At 41.9% G+C, this 26,434-nt stretch overlaps 2 protein-coding genes across 16 annotated transcripts in view; one reads left to right on the plus strand and one right to left on the minus strand.

The window, feature by feature from the left end:
- Positions 1 to 26,434, plus strand: part of GK (glycerol kinase) — a 499,514-nt gene that overhangs the window by 226,143 nt on the left and 246,937 nt on the right. The window lies entirely within an intron of this gene.
- Positions 1 to 26,434, minus strand: part of DMD (dystrophin) — a 961,436-nt gene that overhangs the window by 56,063 nt on the left and 878,939 nt on the right. For 11 of the 15 annotated variants that reach the window (XM_065741536.1, XM_065741534.1, XM_065741531.1 and 8 more), the window contains 3 exons: positions 18,288 to 18,349; positions 5,050 to 5,124; positions 31 to 232 (listed from right to left, as the gene is read on the minus strand). In XM_065741536.1, coding sequence (XP_065597608.1) covers positions 31 to 232; positions 5,050 to 5,124; positions 18,288 to 18,349 — 339 coding nt within the window. Of the gene's footprint in view, positions 1 to 30; positions 233 to 5,049; positions 5,125 to 18,287; positions 18,350 to 23,457; positions 23,532 to 26,434 lie in introns of those variants that run through there. The other 4 variants (XM_065741540.1, XM_065741539.1, XM_065741541.1 and 1 more) reach the window with 3 other exon arrangements.

Consider the following 26,434-nt stretch of genomic DNA (forward strand, 5'->3'; position numbering starts at 1 on the left):
GAGCACTGTGTTTACAGCATCCATACATACGTGTCATAGACATTCAGCAGCCAGTTGAGGCACATGTCCACACAGAGAGGAACATTGACCAGATTATTGTGCTCCTGTTCCAGTCGATCATAAATAGTGGTCAAGCAGTTAATGATCTGCAGAATATCCATTGGCTGGTCATTTTGCTTGAGGTTGTGCTGGTCCAAGGCATCGCATGCAGCAGACAGATTCAGGAGATCCACTGTTAAAATAAAAAAAACCCACAAGACTGCAGAGACAGTAGTTGTACTACCAGTATCCAAAAGGTAAATGCAGTTTGCTTGTCTTATTTCTATCAGAGGACATTTTTTCTGTGAAAGTCAGGTGCAAGACTCCTGCAGGTGCACTGTTTATTCAGTTGTGGTCTTAGTGTTTATAAAATAATTTTTTTTAGCTGTAAAGTACCCATTATACTATTAGATTGTATGGAAATACTACATAAACAATTATGTAAAAAAAATTCTGTGTTTCAAGTTTTATGTTCCTACAGATTGGGTACTGTTTGACAACTGTGTTCACTGGATGTGCTCTACACACAGTACTCATTCTCAGCTTTCCTGAGATGCATCACTCACTTCTTACATAAGCCAAGAAATCTTCACTGAACCAAATTCCACCTGGAACATGCAAACAAATCACAACGGAACTGCGGTCAACTTCTCTGCTATTTCTTTTTTGGCAAGATCATGGGGGAAAAAGATTCCAGACCTGCTCCAAAATTTATTAATGGAATTCATAAATCTTTAATTCTGATGAGTGTTTACATATTTAAATATCTTTATGACACAATGGAGTAAGACAAATTTAATACCTATCAGTAAGCGTAAAACAGTCTTCTGCTGCTGACATTTAAAATCTTGATGTCCATTCCAACTTAAGTCAGTTGTATTTTGAAATCTGGATGTCCACAGGAAAACAGAACATCCATGTCTCAGCTCTTAAAAATATTCTTAATTTCTGAATAATAACATCAGCAGCAATTTCATACTTTATAGGACACCTAATCAGAGAGTTATGAGATGCTGAAAACAAAAGAAACCAGAAAAATGAGACTATCCAAGGCAGTAGATCTTCCTGCTGCAACATGAAAACCCTCTGTAAATTCCTGCATAGAACATAGAGGTTGAACAAAGGGGAGATTAAAGTCCACATGCTGCTATCCCTACCCATGCCATGAGCAGTCACAAAATACAGCAACATCCAGCATAAATAAAAACACATTTTACTGAGTCCTAGTAGGGTAAAGGTGGAACCTCATACAGGAATTATTTTTCATAACTTCATCCAGCTTAAGGGCACATGAGCCAAATTCACACTTGAGAATACTAGAACACTACCAAAGATTAAACTGGACCCTTGAAAAATACCTCAGTTGCATGCAGGGCTGCTTGATAATGGGCACTGATAGTATGCTGTGATTTTGGAACTGACTGAATTGAATTTTGGGAGTAGAAATCTCACTGAAAATCAACAGCAACTTCTGCTGCTAAATCCTTCTGCTGAAAATCTCATCCTGGTGCCTGAGATACTCAGGGCTAGAGTGAATACAGGAAGCCCACAAAGCTAAACCTAGTACTATACAAAGAGATTTAACTTAGAATATGTTGTTTCATGCAGGGCTTTTTTCCACATTAGTGTATGGATAGCTACTACAAAAAAAAAATTGGAAAATTATATTTAACATAATTGCATATAAAATATAACTATTCTAAGGTCAGTGTTATACCCTCCAAAAGCATATTTATCAGATCCATTCCAAAGAATCAAGACACTTTTCTTCTAGCAATTTATTAGCTAAACTGAAAATATAGCAGTGTTTTCACAATACGTTTAATGCAGAGCTTTAGGCTGAACTCTCAGTTCCTTTGAGACTGTGAATCAATGGTAATTAAATGAACCCCTCAGGCACCGAGGTGGCAGCTTAATTATACATCAGCTACTGCTAAACATGGGTCATTCCATTTTGTGAAAGCTTTCCCCACTAATAAGTAGTAAATTCTGAAAAGCCCTTCACACCCTTCCTCTTCCTCAGCTGCCTATCCTCTCTTGAATTTAATGATGCATGTCCATCTTAACACGAGCAAGAAGTGTCTGCTACAAAGCTCCGCTTTAGGGGACTTATTTTTTTTTATGTGAAGAGTAGCTCTGGCCTTCACCTAGATAAACTCCTCCTGTCTCTTCCTCACCACGTTTAAAGGAATGTGCTGGGGGCCTCTCCAGAATCAGTAATTGTGTATTAATTCCCTGGGAGGAAGCACCGAGCAAACACCACGAATGGGGGCCAGCCCAAACACATACTGAGGAGTTGCATATTCATGGACATCCAGTGATTTAAAATCTTTAATTATGATAAACCACATCACTTCATGTTTTGTAAATGTAATGGGTTGTCACTCTTCTGTTCCTTTCTATTTAAAATTCTGAAACTGACTCCAAAATTTGAATGAACTGTACCTTCTAGCCTATTTTGAAATCCAAATAACATGCATAAATATTTCTTCAGCCTTAAAGGCAAGAGTAAGAATATTCTGTCTACAGCTAGGCCAGCTTGTGGCTAGAATACAGTAAAAGTATAGAATATGACCTCGAATGACTAACCAGCTGAAGGTCAGAAGAAACAACTTAACAGGCAGGACAAGGTGTGCTACAGAGGTCGCATTCTGAACTTTGGCAAAACTCAACATATGGCTGGTGATAAAAAAGAGCTAATGATGTTCTCAGAATTCAAGATCATCTCTTCTGTAACCTGATGCTGCTGGCTGACACATTAAAAATACATATTTAATGTAGTGTGTATAGCATTAAAAACCCCAAACCTAACAGAAGATCTTGAATATTTTGCAACATTGCATCTCTAAGAAATGTTTGCGGACATATCACATCATATCAACTTTGCCATGTTCAGATGTGGTTTGCACTTAAAGATCAGATCTTGAAAAGCAGCAAAGCAAGAAAGTCAATGTGCTTTGATGTGATTATCAAAGGAAACCATACATTAAAAAGAAAAACAACCCAAGATACGGTGCCATAGTTAACCTGGCATGCCCACAATGACTTTGAAGGCTGGAATGATAGAATCTCACACTCTCCTCATGTTACATTCTCCTAAAGTAACACAGCATTTATTTGTTAAGGATTACCATTTCCTATTATTATCCTTAACATCTCAGTGTCTTGAAGTTCATAAGGCCGATTTACAAACTGAAGTTGTTTTAGAACACAAATCTAAATACAGCTCACGTTTAGAAATGTTGGTACTCTTGTTACTCAGAAATATAGGTTGCATTTTCACTTCCAGGGATTTTTACTGCACTCACACCTTCGGAGTTTGAAAACACTCCTCAGAAGGAATGTTGTTCTGCTTTTTATGCAGTCTGCAGAAAAGAATACATGAACATAAATAGTTTTCCAACTATTGCAGTTTTAAAGCTGAAATAAAAAGCGAGAGTTGAGAGCTGCACCTACTGCAGGTGGAATTCAAGGATTTGGTGCTAGGTGTAGGAGTCCTGAAACCCAACACCATGCTCTTTTTCTTCTGGTGCCAAATTGCAGAGAAAGAATTTTGTAATCAGTTTTTTGTTTTTTTTAAATCTAATTAAAAGGAGTTCACAAGTGACATTGCAAACACAGAATACACAAACGCAAGAATACTGTCTCCAAGCAAAAATATTTGCAAGAACAAAGGCTGTTAAACAAATTCCTTAAATACTTCTCCTTAGTTACAAGAGTGAAGAATGTGCTGAAGTATTCAGCGTGAGCACCACTGCATGTTTCCATGAACTCAGAAAACCTACCAAAGTATAACCTGGAAACACAAACTGATTTCAGTGCTGTAATGACTACAGCTCCCTACTGTAAAGCCCAAGATGAGTGGAGAATTATTCAATGGCAGAATAAAGCTAATTGCAGCTAAAACAGGATGCAAAGTTTTAATTCTGATAGCTAGCTATCAAAATTCAATCTTTGTCACAGTATCCGTGCTGAAATCTTTAATTATCATACAAGAATTTTCACCGTTTAATTTCATGGAAATTTTCTCATTTTTCTCTAAAACAAACCAACAAAAACAAAACAAAACAAAACAAAAAAAAAAACAACAAAAACCACCAGAGATTGTTCATTAGTGGAATTCTCCCATCCTTATAAGCCTAAAAGTAAACGTGCTCAAAAACCTCGAGGTTTGACTCAGTTCCAGAAAGCATGTGAGCACAAATCCAAACCTGAGATAAATCAGAAGTTGAGACATTTGCAACTGTGTCAGAAATTTAACCCTGTAATTAAATGCCAAATGTAGTCAATGTTAAAATATTTAATAACCCTCTAAATTGTACTCCCTAGCAAACTCTTTGCTTCTTTAACCGACTGATCTATCAAGAAAACTATGAGCAAATTATTTAGCCATTGGATTTCAAGAAGCTGAAGTAGAAATGTAACTGAAGTGACAGGCAGTAAATGATACACCAGTTGTAAGAACTACAATGTCAGATCATGCACGCACGTCATTACGGCAGGGCTGACTAGAGACTTTTGAACACAGCCAAAAGCTGGGTCGCAGTGAAGCTAAATGCTTATTGTGATGATCTCACTGAAAGGCAGCAACCACCCCCCCCCCCAGCTTCACAATTCAACCTAACAAACTATTAACAATTTCAACTCTGGCACAGTTTTTCCTCTGCTTGCATGTTGAGCTGCAAAGTTGTGGCTCAAACGGGACGTGCCTCTAGTAATGAGCACAGAGAAAATATCAGGCTTAAGAGTGAAAAGATGAGGAATACATAGGGAATGTTCATTCTGTTCCTGATCCACTGTTTTGTCTCATAAGTGCACTGCACTTTTGGCTTGCTAGGAAGGTACAAAGTGATGGCAGCAGGAGATGCCTCAGGTGAGAGGTTTCCATACACTGGGGAGAGGCTGGGGGAAGTAGAGGGAGTGCTTTTTTACTTCTGGAAGCTGTGAATAAACTCATGACTTGGTACAGAAGTCTTCCTGGCAGCCAGTGCCACACAGGCAGGTACTTACAGCAGAGGGCTTTCTGCAGCCTGCGGAGCTTCATGGCAGTTCTGTATGCTGAGAACCTGACATTGTTCAGGTCCGCTGTTAGGGAAAAACATCAGAAAAAGAGATTAGCTTTGCATCTCAGAAATTACCAGACTCATGACGACGCTGTTCACCTGAACTCAAACATTACAATCAGCAGTTCAAAGAACACAGCAAAAAAATGGTACGTTAGAAAACACACTTCACTGAGCAAACGCACTCAAACCTTGGCAATCAATCATTCAGAACAAAAATCAGCAAGTCCTAGAGGCTTTCTTCTGTTCTTTCAGAGGTGCTGAACTTAAGAGTACTTGAAAAGACACCACTACTAACTGCAGTAGGGCTGTCTGAAAACTCTGCAGCCTTTCCAGGGTAGTTACTTTAAGAGATAAGGCTCCAGATCTCCTGCCTCCTTTCTTGTCTGAGGCACACAGCCAGTTTGTGTTTGCAGGCAGCCAGAAGCGAAGAGCCCTGCACGGGAAAACGCAGGCAACTCTCAGCTATTGCTGAAACTCTAAAAAACAATGCAAAGTTTGTGCTTCCCAACCTAAAAAGACACCAGTTTGCCCTGAGAGGAACACTGCTCCCAGCAGTGAGCCCACAAGGTGAACTTCCATGACCCCTTTGGAAACTGCATAGGGCAGGTCGAATGAAGAACACGAGCGACCTAGGTCCAGTTTCACTGCAATCTCCTCACGTGGCACACAAAACTGTATCATCAGCAAGAGCCCTTGTTACAGAATGGTTTGCCCACAGGTTCTCAGGACACTGTAGAGAGAAGATGGCCATGTATCCAATCAGTGTAACCCTGAGCAGATACATCTCCTGGCACAGGAGAGGCTTGGTCAAGGCTATGTGAACATTGTTCAATACATGCCCCCAGCAAGATACAGCAACTGTTCGACAGCCTATGAAGTAAATGGCAGACAAGACTGAAAAGAAAGGAGGAATTTCAAACTAAATGTGTCTTGGACCTAATCCGACCAGGAAACTAGATTTGCATCTTTCTCTTCCATCTGCCTCTGAAACAAGATGAAGAAAATGTGCACGCTCTGATCTAGTCCCTGGCTTCTGCTGAAAGCAGCTTTGGGTAAACCCATTTACAATAAGAACGAAGATAAATTTACTGAGAGTGAGGACAGAGCTAGCACGGCCATATTCCCGCCCATGCCTCAGACGGCTCAATTAAAAGTAGGCCTGGCACACCAGCACCACACTGCAGGTACGCCACCGCCTGTACTATTCAGGAGCAAACCCAAGGGGTGGAAGCAAGTGCCCCACTCCAGCAAAGGGCTTTGGTTCAGGTGAGTAGATCAACAGATACATAAACCAAATACAGCTGCAAGCTGGTAACCTCAAAGGCAGCCAGCAGTCCCTCCCGCTTTAGCTGCCCCCCGGGCACAGCCACCCAATCCATCAGCACTCCAAGCTGCTCCCAGTGCACCACTGTGACACTTAATGGCCTACACACACTGACATGGGCCCTGTGTGCTGATGAGTTTCAGCACGCTGCAATGCTGCTGAGTGTGTTTACAACTGATGATGAAACCCGTGGGCCTACGGAGTTAATGATGAGGCAGCATTCTGAAACTGTAGACTCCTCTATTAATAGAAAAAGAACACAAAAGCAGCAATATTGGCTCACATTTGGCCCAATGAGTATGAACCTTCCAAGCCTTGCAAACTCTCTGAGAGTTACAAAAAGCAGGACAAACACAGGAACAGCACTGAGGTGCCATAAAGGTGTTTGCAATTGGGTAGTTTGGGTATAACTATCCCAGCATTGTTTACAATGCTGTGCAGGTACAGACAGCGGAGGGAATACTGTCTCAATTACACAGATTTTAATTAAGCTATTCTGAACGAGTAATTCGAGGTTTGATAATTCAGTAATTCTTAATACCTTAATAAAGGCTGGGAAGTGTTTCTAAAACACGTCTTGCAGCAGAAGGGGAACTTCCAGCTTTGTGCATTGCTTCTTTGCTCAGTTCCACACACCTTTCTAATGGGCAGTTCTCCTGGGCACCGTTCCTGCCAGCTCGCTCTCTCACAATTACCCTGACAGGTTCCAGAAGCCTTAATTCATGGAATAAAGTGTGCAATTTAAATAAAGCAACTTGATTTGTCTTTCAGGGAAAATTAATAAAGCAGTCCCTTGCAAACACACTGTGCCTTCAGTTACATTTTGTACTCTTGTCGTAAAGCTACACTTGCATTCTGGAAAAGAAATAGAAGATCCCAAGTTTTAGCAATTTTAATTGTTAGAAGTAAGGCTGATCAAAATTAATTCGATTGGAAGCTTGTGTATAGATTATGACTAAATGAACAAGTCTTCCCTAAATTTTAACTGTGTATTCTGAAAAATCTTCTGTGCTTATTATCTACATTTTTAAAAGTATTAGCAAATATATACACATACTGCAGACCTTAATCAGGGCAGAAGGTACTATCCGTGAGGACATATAATCTTCAAAATGCCATCGTTTACATCTGTTTCTGTGTATATTTTACACACCCTAAATTTCTTATCAACCATACTAACACTTCTGCCAGGAAGTGTCTGCTGTAAATGACCAAGAAGCAATGTCTAGTGCTACTTTCACAGGCCTTGGGGGAGCATCCAGGAAAGAAGTAGCAATGTTATCTCTTAGCTTTAAATGCTGAGGCCATGTAGCTGCAGGGTGCTTCTGCTCACACCTTCTTTTACCAGCATTAGCCCACACCTAGTTTTTGTTCTGATGTCAACTGCCCACCTTGTGTCCTTGTTACCCACCACCACCTGGACCTCTGATCACACGTGGACAGTCATTTGCTATATCTGCCACACCATATCACATCTTTGCCTTTGATTTTAGCACTTTCATTTAAAACTCAGGACCCCCTTAAGACACCTTACTTGACTTCACTCTCAACCCAGTTGTGTTTGCACCTTTCAACTGCCCCTTATTCCATTTCAGAAAAAAAAAAAAGCTCCTGAAAACCAAGTGTAACAGTGTTTTATAACTGTAAGACAGGAATCTGAATTTTGACTGACCGCAAATGAAGGAAGGTTGTTCCTTAGAGAGGGCAATTCAGGGAGTGGTCAGAGAATCAAAGTATGGCTGGGGTTAGAAGGGACCTCAGGAGATGACCTGGTCCAATCCTTGCTTCACTATGAACATCCAGTGCAGGCTGCCTGGCAACACATTCAGGTGGCTTCTACAAATCTGCAGATCTCTGGGCAACCTGTGCCAGTGCTCCATCACCTGCACAGCACAGAAGTGCTTCCTGATGTTCAGATGGAGCCTCTTGTCCTGGCACTGGATACCACCAAAGAGAGCTCTGTTTTGACTTCATTGCACTCTCCCTTCAGGTATTTACTCACACCCTTAGTATTTGTTCAGCCTCTTGCAGGCTGAACAGACCCAGCTCATAAAGCCTCTGTTCACAGGAGAGGTGCTCCAGTCTCTTATCATCTCAGTGATTAATCAAGGCAGAAGTGGCTAGCCCTGATAGTGAGAAGGGGCCAGTACTTAACAGTGAACCCCAAGAAGTCTACTAAGTCCAGTGTCCTGCTCCTCAGGGCAATCCCAAGCACAAACAGATTGGGTGGAAAACTGATTGAGTTGCCCTGAGAAGGTCTTGGGAGTACTGGTTGATAAGAAGCACAGCATGATCAGCACTGCTGCCCAGAAAGCCAAACATATCCTGGGCAGCATCAAAAAACAAAACAAAACAAAAAACAAAAAACAACAACAAAAAAAACAGCCAGTTGAAGGTGTTTCTCCCCCACTACTCTGCTCTTGTGAGACCCCAACTGGAGTATTGTGAACAGCTCCAGGGCCCCAGCATATAGATTTAGATCTGCTGTAGCAAATCAGGAGGGCCATGAGGGTAATCTGATTGCTGGTGCACCACTCCCACAAAGACAGATTGAGCAAGTTTGGGTTGTTCAGTCTGGGCAGGAAAAGACTCCACAGAAGGCTTATAGCAGCCTTCCAGTACCTAATCAATGCCTCCAGGAAAGCTGTGGAAGGTGTGCTGTGATAAGGCTTTAAGCAAAAAAAAAAAAAAAAAAGGTAGATTTAGATTAGATATTGGGAAGAAATCCTACATGATGAGGGTTGTGGAGCACTGGAACAGGCTGCAGAGAAGAAGCTCTGGATGTCCATCTCTGAAGTGCTCAAGGCCAGGCTGGATGAGGATATGGGCAGGCTGATTTATTGGAAGGTGTACCTGCGCAGAGCAGGGGACTGGAATTAGATTTTTTTTTCCCAACTCAAGCTAATATGTGATTCTATGATTTTGTGCTTAAGAAACTCCATATGCACCTTGCTCTGAACTCCCTCATTTGGATTCCCTTCTCTTCATCCTCTGGAATTTAATATTAGCTTTTTTTTTTTTTTTTAACTGTATTCCTATAAAACTGGTGGTGGTGCTTTTCCTCCACCCAAGCTACTGCTGGGAAGAATGCACTCCTCTACAGAACAGAGAGGGGAAACCCAGCTCTCCTCTAATTAGGATCAAAATGCTTTCCTTGCTGGTGTATGACTCCAATTAAATGAAATATACAATGTAAGACTGTCAGGCTTTGAGGCTTGGTAGCTCTGTGCTACCATTGGTGGCAATGTCACCATTAACAGCAATGAAGGAAACCTAGAGTAAGGCAGCATAAGGCACTGCTTGGCTGCCAGCCAGACATTACTGCTGGGAATATGTGGAGGAGTCAGGAATGAGGCACAAGCAACAGCAATCTACCAAGGTTTTATAAAAACATTAGCAGCTCATCCTCTCCTGTGTTTTTTTCCTTCCTAGGTCCCAAGGGGGAAAAAAAAAAAAGATGCTTTACACTCCCAAACAGACTAGTAAAAAGTTAGGAGCCACTTTGTGTTGTCCAAAAATCCACCAAATTTTTGCCACCTCTGGGCAGGCAGAAAAGCAAAATACAACAAGCATACTTTTGTCCAGCCTTTCCTTCAACACCTAGGAAGACTGCACAGTCTCATATTCCAAATGAGGTAATCAGAGGTCTGGAAAGCCTTTGAAGTACATGAGACTTTTGCAGTTTGTTTTTCAATACTGCAACTCCATTCCTAGTCCTCACTGCTTGAAAGGTAACTTTCACACATTAAAAAAAATGTATATGTTCAAGAGCATAATCTGTTCTTGAGTTCTGAAATAATCATGTACTGGAAAAGGTCACGTGCGCCCTGGAAACAAACAGACCAAGAAAAGGTCGCACTGCAGTATTTGGTGACACTAATATTTATGCCCAAGAGGGATGAGCAGAAGTTGTTCTCAACCACTCAGTCATGAACAAACTCTCTGTTCAAGGGACTATAAATGCTTATGGGGGAGAAGATTGAAGATTATGCTACAAAAGATCTACAGGACAGATGCTGAGGCCTTAGCAGCAATGACCAACTGTCTCCTGCACAGCACTAAGTTCTCTCCAAGATCTTTCTCAGCTGCTAACACAGCCCTCTCACTGCCGTGAAAGGGTTCAAAGTGTTAAGGTATAAATGACCCTTGAAATTAGGAAATCTCCTTTTGTTGCTTTCCTCTTCTCATTACAGACACGACAAGCTCCTGCACTTGTTTCGCAGCATCTAACGTGGTAGGGAGAAAGTTATCTTGAAAACTGATTTCCTTCATCAGGCACCACAAAGTGCCTCCAAATTATTCTACAACAACTAATGCTTCTTACATGAGCAACTTTAAGGAAAAAGACTTCAAATTATTGATAGGAAGAACTAAAATCAGAACTACTGTTGAAAAACAATCAGGTAATTAAATCCAATTAATCTTATCCAATTAACCTCCTCTGCATAATTCTGCAAGTTGAGAGAAATCTCAAAATGTAAAGGCTACGCTTTTCCTCAAAAGAGCTAAAACAGCATCATCAACACATTTTTCATGGCTGTATTTCTACAGAATTCAGAAACAGCAGTAATTACATACACCACATCCTTTTGACAGTGGCTAATCAGGTAAAAAATCACTCAGTTGAGAAGTGGCCCATGATTTGCATCATAAATTTGAACCACCTGCTGGATTGTCTCACTTGCTACTGACAGAGTATTAACAAATAAGATGTTGCAGAATCTTGTTTTTAATTCATCCGTGCTACATTCCAGATTATAGACTGGGATTTGAAAAAAGTTTTAATAGTAAAAAAAAATTCCTCATATTCTTGATCCTTTTATCACATGAAATAAGGCGGCAAGCATTTAAAAGTAATAAAAAATTGGAGAACAATGAGTTTTTTAAAAGGACATATTTAACAAGGGGTGCACTGCCCAGTTGGGAAGAACGTCTGCTTTGATTACTGCACATTTTCAGTAATGTGTTTTATCTGAATTGCTTTCCATGGATATTCTTAAAAAGACTGATCATGCTACAGGAGCTCCAGCTGCTGTTAGAGCTGAATGACTGGGATGTTCCATTTGACCACGTACTGCTTTCTAACACAGCTATTTTGACTGACTATTTAAAAGCCCTGGGACAGGCCAGACTATCTCCTTCCAGAGGCAGCTGATAATCTGTCTTACACACACAAGGCATCTCTGAAGTCCTTTCTACCTGGACACCACCTTCTTTTTTATTTTAGGGGGGAAAACTGTCCTACATTATTGCAAATATTATCACAATCACTTTTTATTGATTTTTAACTGAAAAGCACAAGCACAGTCATTTCTCTTGGTTTTATGGACTGAGTTTTTCACTACCTGGACAAACTGAAGAGTAGTTACATACTAAAGGTGGTAACTGCCATCTCAAGAGTTAAATTTGTCAAGTTATCAACAAACTTCACTGAAATAAATTAGACCTCATCAAGTCATATCCACGTTTGCCCATGCTCATCAATTCCTAGTCTCAGTTTGGCAAGATCTGCAGTGTTTTTGTTTTGATCTCACTTGTTTGCAAGGAAAGCAATGTGGACCTCCACTGATAACACTTCAAAATCTGAAAAGACTATTTCACCATAGCTTGTGACATACTCAAATAGCTGTTGATAAGAGAAGTGCTAGAAGTGGTTAAACTCTTTTCAGAATTAATTACACATCACTGTTGTCTCTGATAACGCGTACCTAACAAAAACAGTTTAAAGGGCAATCCCGAATGGATTATAATTCTGCTACCAGCCACTAAGCCTTCAAGTGTTTCATCAGACTGTATGTGATAGCATCCTGACTTTCCATGAAGTTTCATCTCATATCAATTCAATATGGCTGTGATTCTCTGACCAGTTGATTAGAGTGGTGATTATCTTTCTGCTGCCCAAAACCCCTATATAAATCTTATAACGATTCTTACAGTGACATACATCTCTGTAGGAATTGTGAATTAAAAATGTAAGCAAGACAAATGCATAAAGGAAAGATATTGATCAAAGAAACACTGCTTAACATCATCTAAGTCCAGCCATTGACTCATGATAACAATAATTAATGCGATCACTTACTTTGCTTTGAGGATAAATAATGGTAAGCAGTGCTGTTATATATACAGACATACAGCTTAACCACTGCCCATGAAGTCACAGGGCAGGGTGTGTTATAAACACTCCACCAAGTAGAACATTAACAGTGTGTCTGCAAATATTAATTAATAAGTGGAAGGCACTCAGGGGACTGAAGTGCTACTGACTGCATCTACGCCAAGAAGTAGATGAACATCACAGCATGTGTCAGCCTTCCAATTACCTGATCAGTTGACATGGCCTTTGGAAATGTATTTTGTCATTGTTTTTTTCCCAACAAAACTGAAAGGATACAATGTTCACCCGAGTTATACTCCATTATGGAGTCGGGATGTAGGCAGTGTGCAGCCAGCTCAGCAATTCTTCCTGTATGCTAGCTGAGATGCAGCCTTAATGAAATAAATAAACAGCAAACAAGCAACTTCAAAATTATTAAGGAATGGTATTCATTTGCAAGCCAAGAAGGTAATACTTTCAAGCAAAACATTCCCATATGGCTAACTGTTCCACAGCAGAACATTACTTTGCTCGCTCTCTTTCATTTCCTCCTTCACTGCTAACATACCTATGGCTTAATTGTCAAGAGACACAAGGTCCTTGAAACACAATGATCCCTACCACTGGTAGCTCATCAGCAAATTATGGCTCCTCTGCTATAGCTACGTGTACTGACTACCTGTCTGCACAGAATGCAGTCACACACTTTACAGAGATGACATACTCTAGGTCTGACAACTACCCAAGGGTGTCAGAGCCCAAGTAATCCTATTCTCTCAAGTGAAAAATATTTATTACGCAGATTATAATTATTAGCGGTATCAGTGGATAAGCAATATTTTAAACAAGACTGTATGTACAATCTTTGAATTTCAATAAAACCAGGCAATTGATTTGTGATGTGCACATCTTCATACAAACGTGAAAATCAATTAGTTGAATATGAATAAAGACTCAGAGAAAGGCAACAGCATAATAGCTCTGTGATAAATAAGTAGATGTTTTTATTTTTAAATGGCAAAGAAAGGCTGTTTAACCTCTTCAGGCAGCTTTTCAAAAGGACAAATCAAAATGCACAAACTGAAAAGGGCAGTAATGTTTATCTCCCTTGGTCACTCACTGTTAGTAGCTCACTCTGCTTTATGGAGCTGCCAATCACAAGATTAACACAATGGATGCTGCCGAAATTTGGCTGGAGGTTCAGAAGTCCCTCCCAGCATTCTCTTACCTCGTGTTAAGCAAATGAGACATTTCTTCCAAATACATCATGGAGAACCGCCTCCCTCACACTCCAAATTAAATGGAAAGCTGTCACTAGCTGCAGCACACTGGTGTCTGCAAGGGTAGGGGTGGGTTTCTTTCCACCTTCTTGTCTTACCTTGGGGAATTAGAAGACAGAAAAAGATGCATTCTGACTGCATCCTGCTATCACAATTACTGTTTGCAGAGACATTGAGGAAACTCATCCTGTCACCCCATAGGAAGGCTGAAGGAAGGGAACACTAACAGTATGGTGTAACATTCCAAGCTCTCCTAGGTCACTGCTAGAAAGGTTAGAGTCATTTTCAGCTTACAGGCAAAATGCTATAATTCAGAGCTAAGCTGTCACCAATTAAATCTTCACTCTCAGAAGATAACTCAAAAAGGAAAAAAAAGCAATCACAGTCTTCTTTGATTTCTGTTCTTCTCGTCTCAAAGGTCCTTGAATTCTCCGGGACAACAAAATAATGCAAATTCTAATTTCAGAGATGTCCCGAAGCCATCACGAAAGACAAGAATATCTGTAAGGGGGCTATAAAAGAAGAGTATAGAAGAAGACCTGCTGCGGGGGAACTGCTCTTTGAAAGAAAAGCAGCGGGAGCAGTTCTGGGTACTTTGAAGACTTCCAGAAGAAAATCAGAAGAGAAAAGGGGAGTGGCTCGTTAAAGCGATGCACAAACCAGGGGGGAACTATCAGTGACTGAGCCTTGGAAACTCACATATCACTGATTTTTACTACCTCTCCTATTTAGGCATTTGTTTTTTCACTATGTTCTTCATTTATATAACTAGTCAATCTGTATCAACATCTGGTAGATAAATTAAATGACACAGCTAAGGTCATCACTGCAATTACCTACTGCTACTTCCATTTGACCATTAAACAACAATTATGTCATTTAATATTGACGGTTCGTTATGTAACTTTAAGTAACCATAACTTTAAATGAAGAGTGAAATTGCCAAACTTGAGTCAGCAATAGATGCTTCATTAAAACTGACAAAGTTGCTACGTTGTTGAAATAATAAAGAGAAGCAATCCAGAGCAAGCACTTCAGCTTATTAAAAGGAAAAGCTTATGCTGAAAGAACAACCAGGTAAAAAATTCCAATACACACACTAACTTTCTGTAGGGTGAATACCCCAAAAGAATAGTACCCACACAAAATAATGAAGGAGGATGGTCTATTTTCATATGGCTCATCCAGATGGAATAAAGACAACCAGTAAATTAGGAAAGGCACACCTGTCACTGACAGTTGAGGCTCACCCAGAGCTCCACAGGGGAGGGATCTCCAACAAGAGATCCTTCCCCAGTGGTGGTCAGCCCTGAAATGGGGTCTGGGAGAGGTGGAGCCAGACTGCACCCCTTCCGGTCACACAGTGCATTGCCTTCACCTGTGCTCCTGCGGCTGACTCAGTGCTCACCTCAGCTGATCCAGCAGTGCTTCAGGCCAGGATTCAACAGTTCCCATACACTTTCAAATGAAGTATTTTACAGTTATTAAAAATATCTTTATAAATGGTCTCATTTCAGCAAATAAGCGTGAAGAGAAACTGAGAATACTTCCTTCGTGGGCAGGTTACTTCATAATTTCTCCCTGAGGCTTTTTTCCACTTTCTCTGCTGCAGTCCGTACTGCAGGCAGGACACAGGACTGCTGGACTGACAACCCGATCGGGTACAGCAATTTACTTCAAGAAATTTACCTTCGTTTTAAAAAACACCCAAACCCCTAAAGACAATGCTGAATAAAATGAGTTTGAAACCTGGAATTCATCCATTTCAGCAAAATGTGGTGCAGCAATTTGTAGGTGTGAGAAGTCGGTATGTGAAGAATAAAACTGAGATTACTTCTCCTTTTACAAAAAGCCTTGCCTTGCTCCTAGTCGCGTCTTCCTCATTCTCTTAAAAAAAAAAATTATGCTTTCAGTAATTAGGAAGAATTTAAACTAGACACAAAGATTCCCTAGCAAATTACAATACACTGGAATCAATTAAAGCGTGGTGAATTTACAGAAAGGCAACACATCCTTAAGTACCTGGGATGTACAGAAAGCTCCACCTCGTCACTCAACTGCTCTCTATGGGCTATGTGTGGGAGCTGGAAAATGGAAATAAACATTCTTGACAGCAATGATGTGCTTGGTCTCACATTTTTTGCATTTACCTGGACTGCAGAATTCATGTTTTCTATCAGATTTTTAAAATGCATATGTACTAAGCTCCTTACTAGCTTCTCCACATGAATAAGAAGCAAAATTTGGATCATACTGTGGGGAAAAATAATAGGATCTAATGAGTATGCAATACAAAATCGACTTTAATAATATCTTTTCAGATAAAGTATTACTGAACAGTCTTAAAAGACTTGAAACATCCCATTATTACCGTTTTGACCTGAGGCAAAGAAAAGCACTGAAAACACATCAAGGCTTCCATTCAAGACTAAACGGGTTATGCTTGTATTATGCAATTTATATGAGAGTTAGGCAATGATGAATATACCCAATTCAAAAACAAAATAAAATAAAATGGTAGGTTATTCAGTACCACTTTTTTCAAAGCTTTACCCTATGTGGCAGTGCACGAAGAATCGGTTTGTTTAATCTGTGTAGCATACATGTACAAACACCTAAGCTTAGTAATAAAAACACCTATTACACATACTGTGCTAAAATCAGTGTTGCTTCCAAATTAATGAGTACATGGTCCCAGCCCAAAAAAAGAAGTACGACTATCCATAAAGAATATTGCCCTCGTGGACACTACTTTCTCTTGAAAACAGAGGGATTTTAAAAGAAAAAAAAAAAGAGAGAAGAAATCTGCCTAAACATGTTCCTTCTTTATGCAAAAAGCATTGAGAATATCTTCAAATCCTGACATCTAGGTGATACTTACAATGATAAAATCTCAGTTAAACTAAATGCAAGCTGACTTCAACAGTCACACATCATTTGCACTGTTGACCTGAACCCACCAGGAGACTTTTTTCCCCTTGCACAGAGCTACCTCTTGACTTCTTGATTATTCCAGACTACGGCAGTTGAAATACCAGAAAGAAATCCCAGAAGAAAAGCAGTTTCAACAGGACTTCAGGTCTGACCAGCAACAGTATCAGAGATACCATGTCATCTCTGGATCAAAGTGAACTACAGAGTTGGAGTGAGATTCAGGCAACTGCTCAAGGATCTACCCATATTAAAGAGATGGCATCACACACAACTGCTATTTGTCCAGAATCCTTTAAACCACTTGCTTCCAGAGCAGATTTATAAAAGAGGCAAACAGGGTAATATGTTATAATTAAATGGCAAGTCAACACTTGTCCGCTTTTGCATTTTGTTAGCTTAAATTTACACATCTTCTATCCCAGTTTGATATACAGAGCTGTCTTATGGTTAATTTTAAAACAAATTGCTGCCACAATGCTAATACTACAAGGAAAAAACATTCACACTTCCATTCCACTTTATCATATTCCTTTTCTAAAACAGCTTGGGTATACCTTTACTGCTGAGCACTGTAGAGATACCTGAGTTAGCTTGAGATATATCAGTTTATCTACTGAAAACAGTCTAATTATGCCAGCACACACTTAAGCAGAATTTAATTTAAGCTATTTTTCACCATACTAAATAAGCCTGCACTGAATGCGAGACTTGAGTGCCTTAGTACTAAAGGTGGCTTGTTTAAAAGCTGGCTTATGTACTTTCAGTATACAGACATAACCTCCTTCTTGAATACAGCATATTGACTGATATTTCTTCTAGACAAATAGCTTAAATTTTATTATACCCTCCATTACTTATTAACGGGACCATTAAAAACAAATAGTTAGCTATTAAATGGTCTGCCAAGCAGCCTATACTAGAGCACAGATTGACCTACTGTATCTCATAGATGTACTTCTATTACTAAAATCTAAAGCTGCTAAAAATTTTAAGAAACAAACAAACAAAAAAACCCAACACAAAAGCTCACCAGGGAAGCACATCTATAGTCATAATAAGCATGCAATTTGGGTATTCAAAATGACATCATGACAGCTGCCATGCATTCTGAGTACTGAATGCTTTAAAAATAAAGCAGTGGCAACGCAGTTTGTCAGACTGCTTCCATTGGCTTCTTACCATCCAAAAGTCAACATTAACAGCAGCTTGGTTTGATTTTTCATCTGCCTTTTGTAAAACAGTGAAAAAATTCACAATTTCTTTTATCTTTCCTTTTTTTCCATTTCTGTTGCAGTCTTTAAGTAAGTTTGCAACAATGCAGCCAAATTAGTAAATACAGTGCACATTCCAGCCGCGTTGATACATTGATTTTTCCACTCCATGTTTAAGATAAATAATTATGCTTTACACATTTGTTTGTAGAAAATTTAGTCCTCATAAAACCACAGCTTCTTGCTTTTACTTGATTTGGTTCACTACTTCTTGAAATCTTCATCTTAATAATTCCCCTGATTGGGGAAGAAACAACAATAGTAGAGGCGTCTTACCTAAAGACTGGTAGAGCTCAGTCATTTTGGGATGATCCCAGCAGGTTGTCTGCGTCTCATGGCTAAAATAAAAAACATAAAAGTTAGTAAAAGAGAATTTCTCTTCCCCATTCCCTTGCACAGTGTGTATCCCAGTGCAGTGCCAGAACACTGCCAGCAGCCTGAGCTCTTGCAGGAAGGGGAGAATCTAAGTAGCAGCAGGCATGTCTTCTTTCAACACCAGATGTCCATTTGGACTGCTGTATTTAGGCACGGGCTCAAGATGGAAAATTAAAAGTCCTGCTAATATTACAGAGACAGTAAGCATTCAGCCAACGCAGTGTTTTGGGCTGACTCCCTTATCCTTGGGGTCCTTGTGAAGTTTCAGGAGGCAGAGCTATATGGAAACCAGGAAAAACCCAAATGGTCATACGAAACCCTGCACTGTGACTAGAATGTAAATGGGACTATCTCTGTATGGAAGCTCACAGCCTTCAGCTCTGCAGCAGAGTGTTGCCAAAAAGACACGCAATGTGAGAGAGCCAAGTACATGAAGTGTTAGCGAGTGCAGTAGCAACTCACATCTCCCAAGGCCACACATTTTAAGATTTTTTTTAATGACAGCGTAGCTAATGTGATCTTGTTTCCATTAACATGGGAAACTTGAAAGAAAATTCTCCTTATCTGTTCTATAGCCAGTGAAGCCTTGGTCACACAGAATTCAGTTCCACTAAAAGAAAACCATGACTACCCTTACAAAAATACTGAAATGTACAGTTGCTAGCAATCACATTTACAATTCTTGTACTTAAAAAACAGTCATCCTGAGTCCAATGTGCACACAGCATTCGGAAGGAAATACACAGATCAGTGGGGTCGGCTCGCAGTGCTTTGGTGTTCTGGAAGCACACACTGTTCAGTGTGTGCTGAACTGGTGAGCAAACTGAGTGCCCCTGTACAGACAGCAGTGCATGTAAAGCTGACTTAACAGAGAGAAGGGGGGCAGTGGTGCTTCCAAGTGCACCTCCACAGGCATGCCCTAGGGGTGCAGCTCTCCATGCAACACTTCAGCACCACGACTGCAGTGGGGAAAGAGAATCATGCGGTGTTTTCTTAGCAGGATTTAATTTTGGCCTTAGAAGACAAGCTATTTACTTGATCTATGTGAGTACTTCACTGGCCCAGCACATCTGTATATTCAGTAACTTACTGCGTATAATGGCTTCACATTTTGCTCTAAAACTGCAAGGAAGAATGAGAGGACTCACAAGGAGCAAGCATAAGCAAAAACTCAGGAACGGCACTGCCTGAGCTGAGCTCAAGAAGTGAAAGAATTCTCAACTCATCAGCCTTAGCATCCTTCTCCTTCCTAATTCCAGCAGTGGCTGAAGACACAAGAATGAGGAAAGGATGTCGGAGCCTGGCCTTTGCTCTGGGAAAACAAAAGTGCTGCAAAGAGAGGTGGCTGCAATCGCCTTCAGTTGTCTGAGTTTACAGTTTGATGACCACAGCCACGGGGTTGCCTACATGAAAACACTGCACCCAGTTCCCAAATTTTCTAGGATGTCTGGTACAAGAAAGTTCCACAGTACCAGCAGCTTACAGCATTTTTGAAGAAAAATCAGTTTCACTTACACACTGAATCCCGACAACATTTGGCAACCATTTGCCCCCTGCTTGTACAATAGCAGCCCAAAGGAAAAGAACAAGGGAACATATTCAATGCCAAATTACTCCATTGAGAGAGAGACCTCACGACTCAGGTAAGCAGGCTGCAGCAGCAGACAAACACTCGTGCCTACAGAACTGTGCTTGCTGTTTGCTAGTTCTCAGTGTTCGTTCCAGACCAGCAGTTCCCTGGCAGCAGCCTGGCAGGCCCAGCTGGGGAGCGCTGCAGGACCGAGCTCAGAGCTGTACACACGAGCTCCTCGTGCTGGGGGCTGGCACAGGGCAACAATGCAGGAACTCTGGGGATGGCAGTTTTCCACACCTCCTTATTATCTCAAATGCCATGCACTTCTGAGGTAGCCCAACAGCAAGTGTATCTTTGGCTTCTGTGCCAAAGCACGTAGCAAAGGAGAGTAAGAACTGAGGTATGCAGTTGCAAGAAAGCTAGGAAACTAATTGTCTAATTTTCCCTGTGAATTTGGTTTGTCAGCTCCAGATTGCTCTGTGGATGAACTAGGCCATTTGGGGACCTACAGCTATTGGTCTGGGAACTATCAAAGGCACTCACTCCCCATTACAGTATTTTAAAGCCACTGAGCATGTGGCAATGATATACCTATACAGCACCCAGAATCCTATGCCTGTGTTGGATAGAAGAACAAGAGAATCATTTAAGATGCGGAAAACCATTATGGTTAATCACTCAACACCACACGGACAAGTATTTTTTTGGTATTTTTGTTTTTATGGTAAAGCTTAATCAGACATCAGTGAATTTAGTATGCACGGCATAAGCTTATGTCGCTTATTTATCTTCTGGAAAATACATAACCCATCTTCCTAAGACACTGAAAATAAAATTTCCATTGCCAAAGAAACACTGGACTGTTTTCATACACTTTTACTGCCAGATACCTCAAATGACTACACAGCACGCTCTTACATCACGACTGCTTAAAATAATTCGCACAGGGATGCCCATTTTGCAGTGAGTGGTTTCATTCACTTCACCTACACGTCCCAAGGGCTGAGCTGGTGGGATGGGTGCCTTTTTCCAGCGCGCCCTTCCTTCACCCTGGTGCCCTTCTCGGGAAAGAGCTGAGGTCTGGTGCTGAAGCAGGTGAGGAGGAAGGGCAAAGCCGCTGAGACGTGGGAGGCAGGAGGGCTGCAGCTACTTTGCTCCCACTAGAAGCACTAGGAGGATGAGATCGCAGCCTGCCTGCTCTCTGTGAGCCTCTCTACTGCTTCCAAAGGCCACTGGACCGTGAGCCAGGGGCCGGGCGGGGGGAGGCTATGCCTGTCCGAAGGGAAGTGCCAGCTCAGCAGTTCCTGCAGTCTCCACTGTGCCTGGGAACGCTGTAGCATCCCCATTAGAGCCACAGCACAAGGTCTGCCAGTTTTAAACTCCGGTGAGCAGGGCCCTTTGCAGCCTGCAAGCCTGGAGGATGCAGAGGGACACAGGAAGCATGAACCCTCTGACCAGAAGAAGCTGGAGCCTGGTGCAATGTGCCCAGCTGAGGGCTCACGGAGCTTGTTTTCCTCTTTCCCACCTGACTTAAGCTGCAAAGGTGAAAAGGAAATTAAAAGCGGACCTGAAAATGAGAGGAGCAGTACTGGATAATGGTGACACCTAGGTGCTGGTGTGACTGGCACACTAAATACATCAATAATACAGGGGGATGAAAGCATGGTCCTCACTTACCACATCCTTTGAGAGTGGCAGGACCACTTCATTAAAGGACAACTACATTATGTTAGTAAGGATAATTTTTATGTGCATAATTCTGTCACACTATGCATGTGCAACCCCTCTGTTCTACCAAAAGCACCAAGAGATGTTAGCCCAAAAGGCACACAATCTGAATTACAGTTCTCTTGCTACAGCTTGATCAGTTTGCACAAAACAGTTTTCTCTTCCTGCATTTTATATTAACACTGAGCAACACTAGCAGCAGGAGGAACAGAGAACAATGTTGCACCAGAGCTAAAACATCCCCACGCCCAAAAACAGATCTCTTTTAACTCATTCTGATTGCACTCCTTCTTTTTGCATATATGAACGATTCAGGTACTCTTGCATATTCATTGCAAAGTTTCAGAGCCCAGAACTTCAGACTCAACTGCGTGGTCCTTTCTAAACTCCTGCTGTGCTTCTTCTGTTGCTCACGCATTTATTTGAAAGTGCAACATAAATGAGATATGCATGTGTGCAGATGTGTTAGAATAAGAAATTTCATCAGGTGGCAATAAACAGATAGTTATGTACGCTTAATAACAAGCTGCAATTAAAGTACTGTCTTGCAAAGCACTGAATAATCCACTTTCAAACAGTGCAGTCTCACCTTTCAGCTTTAAGATGAATAAAAGGTTATTACAACCACCTTATGACTGCTGACAAAAAGCCAAAATAAACATGATACAGTTGCTTGGCTTTCACTAACCTAACATAAATGCGTTTCAAAGTGTTTGCATGCATAGACACTGCCGCTCATTGAAAATCAGAAATGTTTTCAGCAGCAGATGACAGTGATTGCCAGAAGACTTAACAGCTGTCTTTTTACAGGGTTTCATTAATTCCTCGGCTACACCACAGCACTGCGATGGAAAGTATTAGCAGTGTGAGAAGGTGGCACTCCTTTGTGCTGTACAAAGGACTACTGTTTTCACGTATAAATCTAGACTCTACTGATCTGTGCACGGAGATTATTCCTGTTTAAGCCAAGGATCAGCGTCTTTCCAGCAAGAATCTGACTGCAGCACGTTTTATTGGCTTTTGTAAGAAGCATCGCGCCTCCGAAGGGAGGCACCGATACGTATTTAAGTTTCTCACTGATACTGGAAACGAATAGCCAGAGAAAGGCAAATACCAACTGCCGAGGAGTGAAGAGCAACACTTTTTCCCCTCTCAGCGATGTCAAACGTTTATTTTGTACGCTCTGTCTCGGGCAAAGCCGGCCGCTCGGCGGCGGGGCTCGGGGTGCTGCCCTCCAGCTGCTACCTGCCCGCCCTGCTATCCGCTCCGCAAAGCCCCTCCGCTCCTGCCAAAGCCATCTCCGTGCGGGGCACCAGACCCCACAGCCCCGCTCCCGCAGAGCGAGCTCTGAGCAGGGACGCGGCGAGGCGAGGGTCAAAGAATCGGAAGGTAAAATCGTTAAGGTCGGAAAAAGACCTCGCGCAGCCCCAGGGAACCCCTTCCCGTCCCTGCGCAGTCATGGGAAAGGTGACCGCCGAACACGAAAGGGCTCCAAAAAAAAGTAAATATCCCCTTGAAGTATTTCAGGGAAGTTCGCACCCGCACCAAGTTACGCGCCGCACAGTCACGCTCCACCGCTGCCCTTTACGCCCCAGCCCGGCTCCAGCTCCGGGTGCGCGGCGTCAGATCGCTTCCCCTACGCTCTTTCGAGGACACGGACGCGTTACCTCCACGCCGCAGCCGTGCGCTGGGATGGCCGCGGCCACCGCGCTGCCCTCGGCCCCATCATCCCGCCCGGCACCTGCCGCCGCGCCCCCTTCTGCTCCTCACCCTCTGCGTTGCTCCCTCATGGCGGCAGCTGCTCGGCGGCGCCGCGCACACAGACAGCGCTGCCGCCCGGCCCCGCCGCCCAGCACCACTGCGGCCGCCCCGCCGGCGGGCGGGCGGGAGGAAAGGAGGGAGGGAGGGAGAAGGCGGTACTCCCCGCGCCGAGCCGCGCTGCGCCGCCCCGTTCTCGCCCGCCTGCAATGGGGCTCGCTGCGGAGTTGGGGTCGCTCCTTCCCGCCGGGAAGTGGCGGATGTCCCCGTGCGCGGCAGCCGGCGGTGTGCTTGGGAGCGAAGCGCGCCCTCCCGCCCTCCGTTTCGTGAGCGCGAGGATGGGTGCCACGTTTCCCGGTGTGAATTGTGTGGCCCAAGCACCTCACCTCTCCACGTCCTTCACGCGTGGAAGCTGTGCCCTGCACGCAGCTGGGCGGTTTTTCAGATTTACGCTTCGTGCTCTCTGCGGTACAGCCGCCCAAAAAGGTGCCTTTAAAGCCTACAGAAAGCCTTAACGTGGAGAAGATGTAGGGCACGTGGAAATTTCTACTCACCCATGTTTACTGCCTTACCACATCGGTGCCCGTAGACTGCTCAATGAGCACGTAGCTGGGTGGTGTCCATCACAAGTATTATGATATTTAGGGCTGTCCTTAAGGATTCAGGTACCTGAATTATCTGGCTTTAATAGAAGCCCAACAGGGTTCAGGGGAAGTCCTTGCGTGTTTGCTGTAGGTATGTTCAACCCCAACAACTTCCAAAAGCAAGAATTAAACCCAACTGAGCAAAATGTTAACTTCTCATAGTTTCTAAACGACCTAATTTGCTTCAAAAGGTCAATGTCACAGCTTCTGTTTATCTTGCATCTCCAACACTGCTTCAAAAAGGCAAGAGAAAGAGGATTCATCTCAATGTGGATGGGCACGGCACTACGTTAATGATCCCTGGCTAACATATATATATCAGCTTTGAGGCAAATCAACAGTCTGAAGGCTCTGTCAATTGTTTCAAATCAACAAACATTCCTTCCTCCATCTCCTTCTAAGTTTTAACAATACAGGGACCTCTCAAAGTGTAATCTTTAGTGCATTAATTGGGAGAGACTTCACGATCCACCACAACGGCAGAGCAGCCTGCTTAATGTAGCAGAACTCACTGGATAGAAGCCTGCAGCTTCACAAAAAAAGCATTTTGCTTCCTGTCAGGAAATCTCTGGTCCTGATCACCATGATACACATTCCTTCAATTTCTTACTGTTTCTAGAGTCTCCTGGTCAAGCTCTATGCTGCTATTACTACATTTGTCTTCTTTCCCATACAATACTGCCAAGTAATAAGAATTTAAAAACCAGTCTGAAATTCTCATACTTTGCATAATCTTCTTTCTCCTTGAGTTACAAATAAGGTATTGTATTCAATTAGACTCACAGCAGGTGAAAACCCCAATTAGTGAATCCATTTTCTTGGCTTTTTTTTCCCCTACCTTACACCCACACACCACTCTTTTTTTTTTTGCCTTGAACAATAAGGGGGAACTCTGAGTCATTCTTCAATTGAAAAGCAAATTAACCCTTTGATCTCCCAAATCAAACCATTACCCACTCAAGAATATCCAGGGAAAAACATGAGTGCTGAAAGATTAAAGGATTAAGGCCTATTGACTTTATAATTTGATTTTATAAAAAAATACCTATTTAATTCTGCTTGCTGTCCCCAAATTCACAAGAGATTGTAGCAACTTTTGACTTCAAGATTATACTTCTACTGTACAATGCAAGTAATACCACTTTCATTCCAAATTATTTTAAACTTAATAATTTATTATAAAATATAATTTGCTCGCAGTGTAAATGGTTACTGTCTTTGGGATTTTTAACTGAAGCAAGTCTATATGCCATAATTTTAAGCCACTTATCTGATTAAAAAAGAAAAGTCTCCTGTAGAAAATAAAACAAGACTACAGGACAAGTGGCATTTTAATTCCCTGTAGAGCTTTTCTTATCTGAGGACCAATTAGTCAATTTGGGCACCTACACAGAGAACTCTATCAGAAAGAGTCCTTTGTGCAGGACTGTATCTGATCAAGGTGTCTGCCTCTTGTATATTTACCAGTACCAGGTGCTGTAGGGGAAATCACAGCTGCCTAACAGAGGAGGGGTGATACACTTTCACTAGTAGCATCTTATTCATAAATACTACCTTAGTACCTCAAAACTCAGGATTTTCAGGCAGTACAACTGTGCTACTTGCTGTCCAAATGCTAATGGCATCTGTGCATTTGAAAATTCCTGTTTTCCAATCCTAACGCATTATTCTCAGAATTTTGTTACTTTTGTAGGAGGAAAGAGCCACAGACACAGAAACTTCAAAAATAGTAACAGAAGCATAAAATAATCAATTCTCAAATACTATTGCTTGAATGTAAATCTTCCCAGGGTTTATGATGGAGATCGGCATTAGTAACCCGTGCTACAGACAGATAAGGAAAAAAAGGCAGAAATGGGTATGAGCTTGCCCAGAGCTGCTTAAGAGGGCAGACCTAAGTTTGCTAGTAAGGTTGTCGCTTAATGAGTGAGAAAACTAAAGATATTTCTTTTGTTTTACTGACACTGAAAGTAAAGATACAACATTTTTCTATTAACTAAATTTTGTTCCTGTCATTCTGTGAAGTGTGCAGCGCTCCTTGTAAGCATGGCTCTACTATTTCGCAGTTATCTGTGCTGTGGATTAGCAAGCACCAGCCTTGCGTATAAGAAGACATTGTGGTGCCCTGTGTTGGTCTGGCTAATCCGCTATGCTCTTTGAGCCTATTTTCTTTTTCTTGGTATAAATAAATACTGAGAATCACTTGGGATGGCACAATGACACTTTCCTGGATCATCTGTCTTAAATATGCTCCAAGGGCTGAAACAACCAGGATTCCTTCTGTGTTCAATGATAGCCCTCTCTGACAAGCCAGGAAAAGAATACTGTTTTAGATAGTGCTGCTT

Source organism: Cyrtonyx montezumae, unplaced genomic scaffold (assembly GCF_038088225.1).
Source record: "Cyrtonyx montezumae isolate F1298 unplaced genomic scaffold, pur_monq_1.0 scaffold_3, whole genome shotgun sequence".
Taxonomy (NCBI): Eukaryota; Metazoa; Chordata; class Aves; order Galliformes; family Odontophoridae; genus Cyrtonyx; species Cyrtonyx montezumae.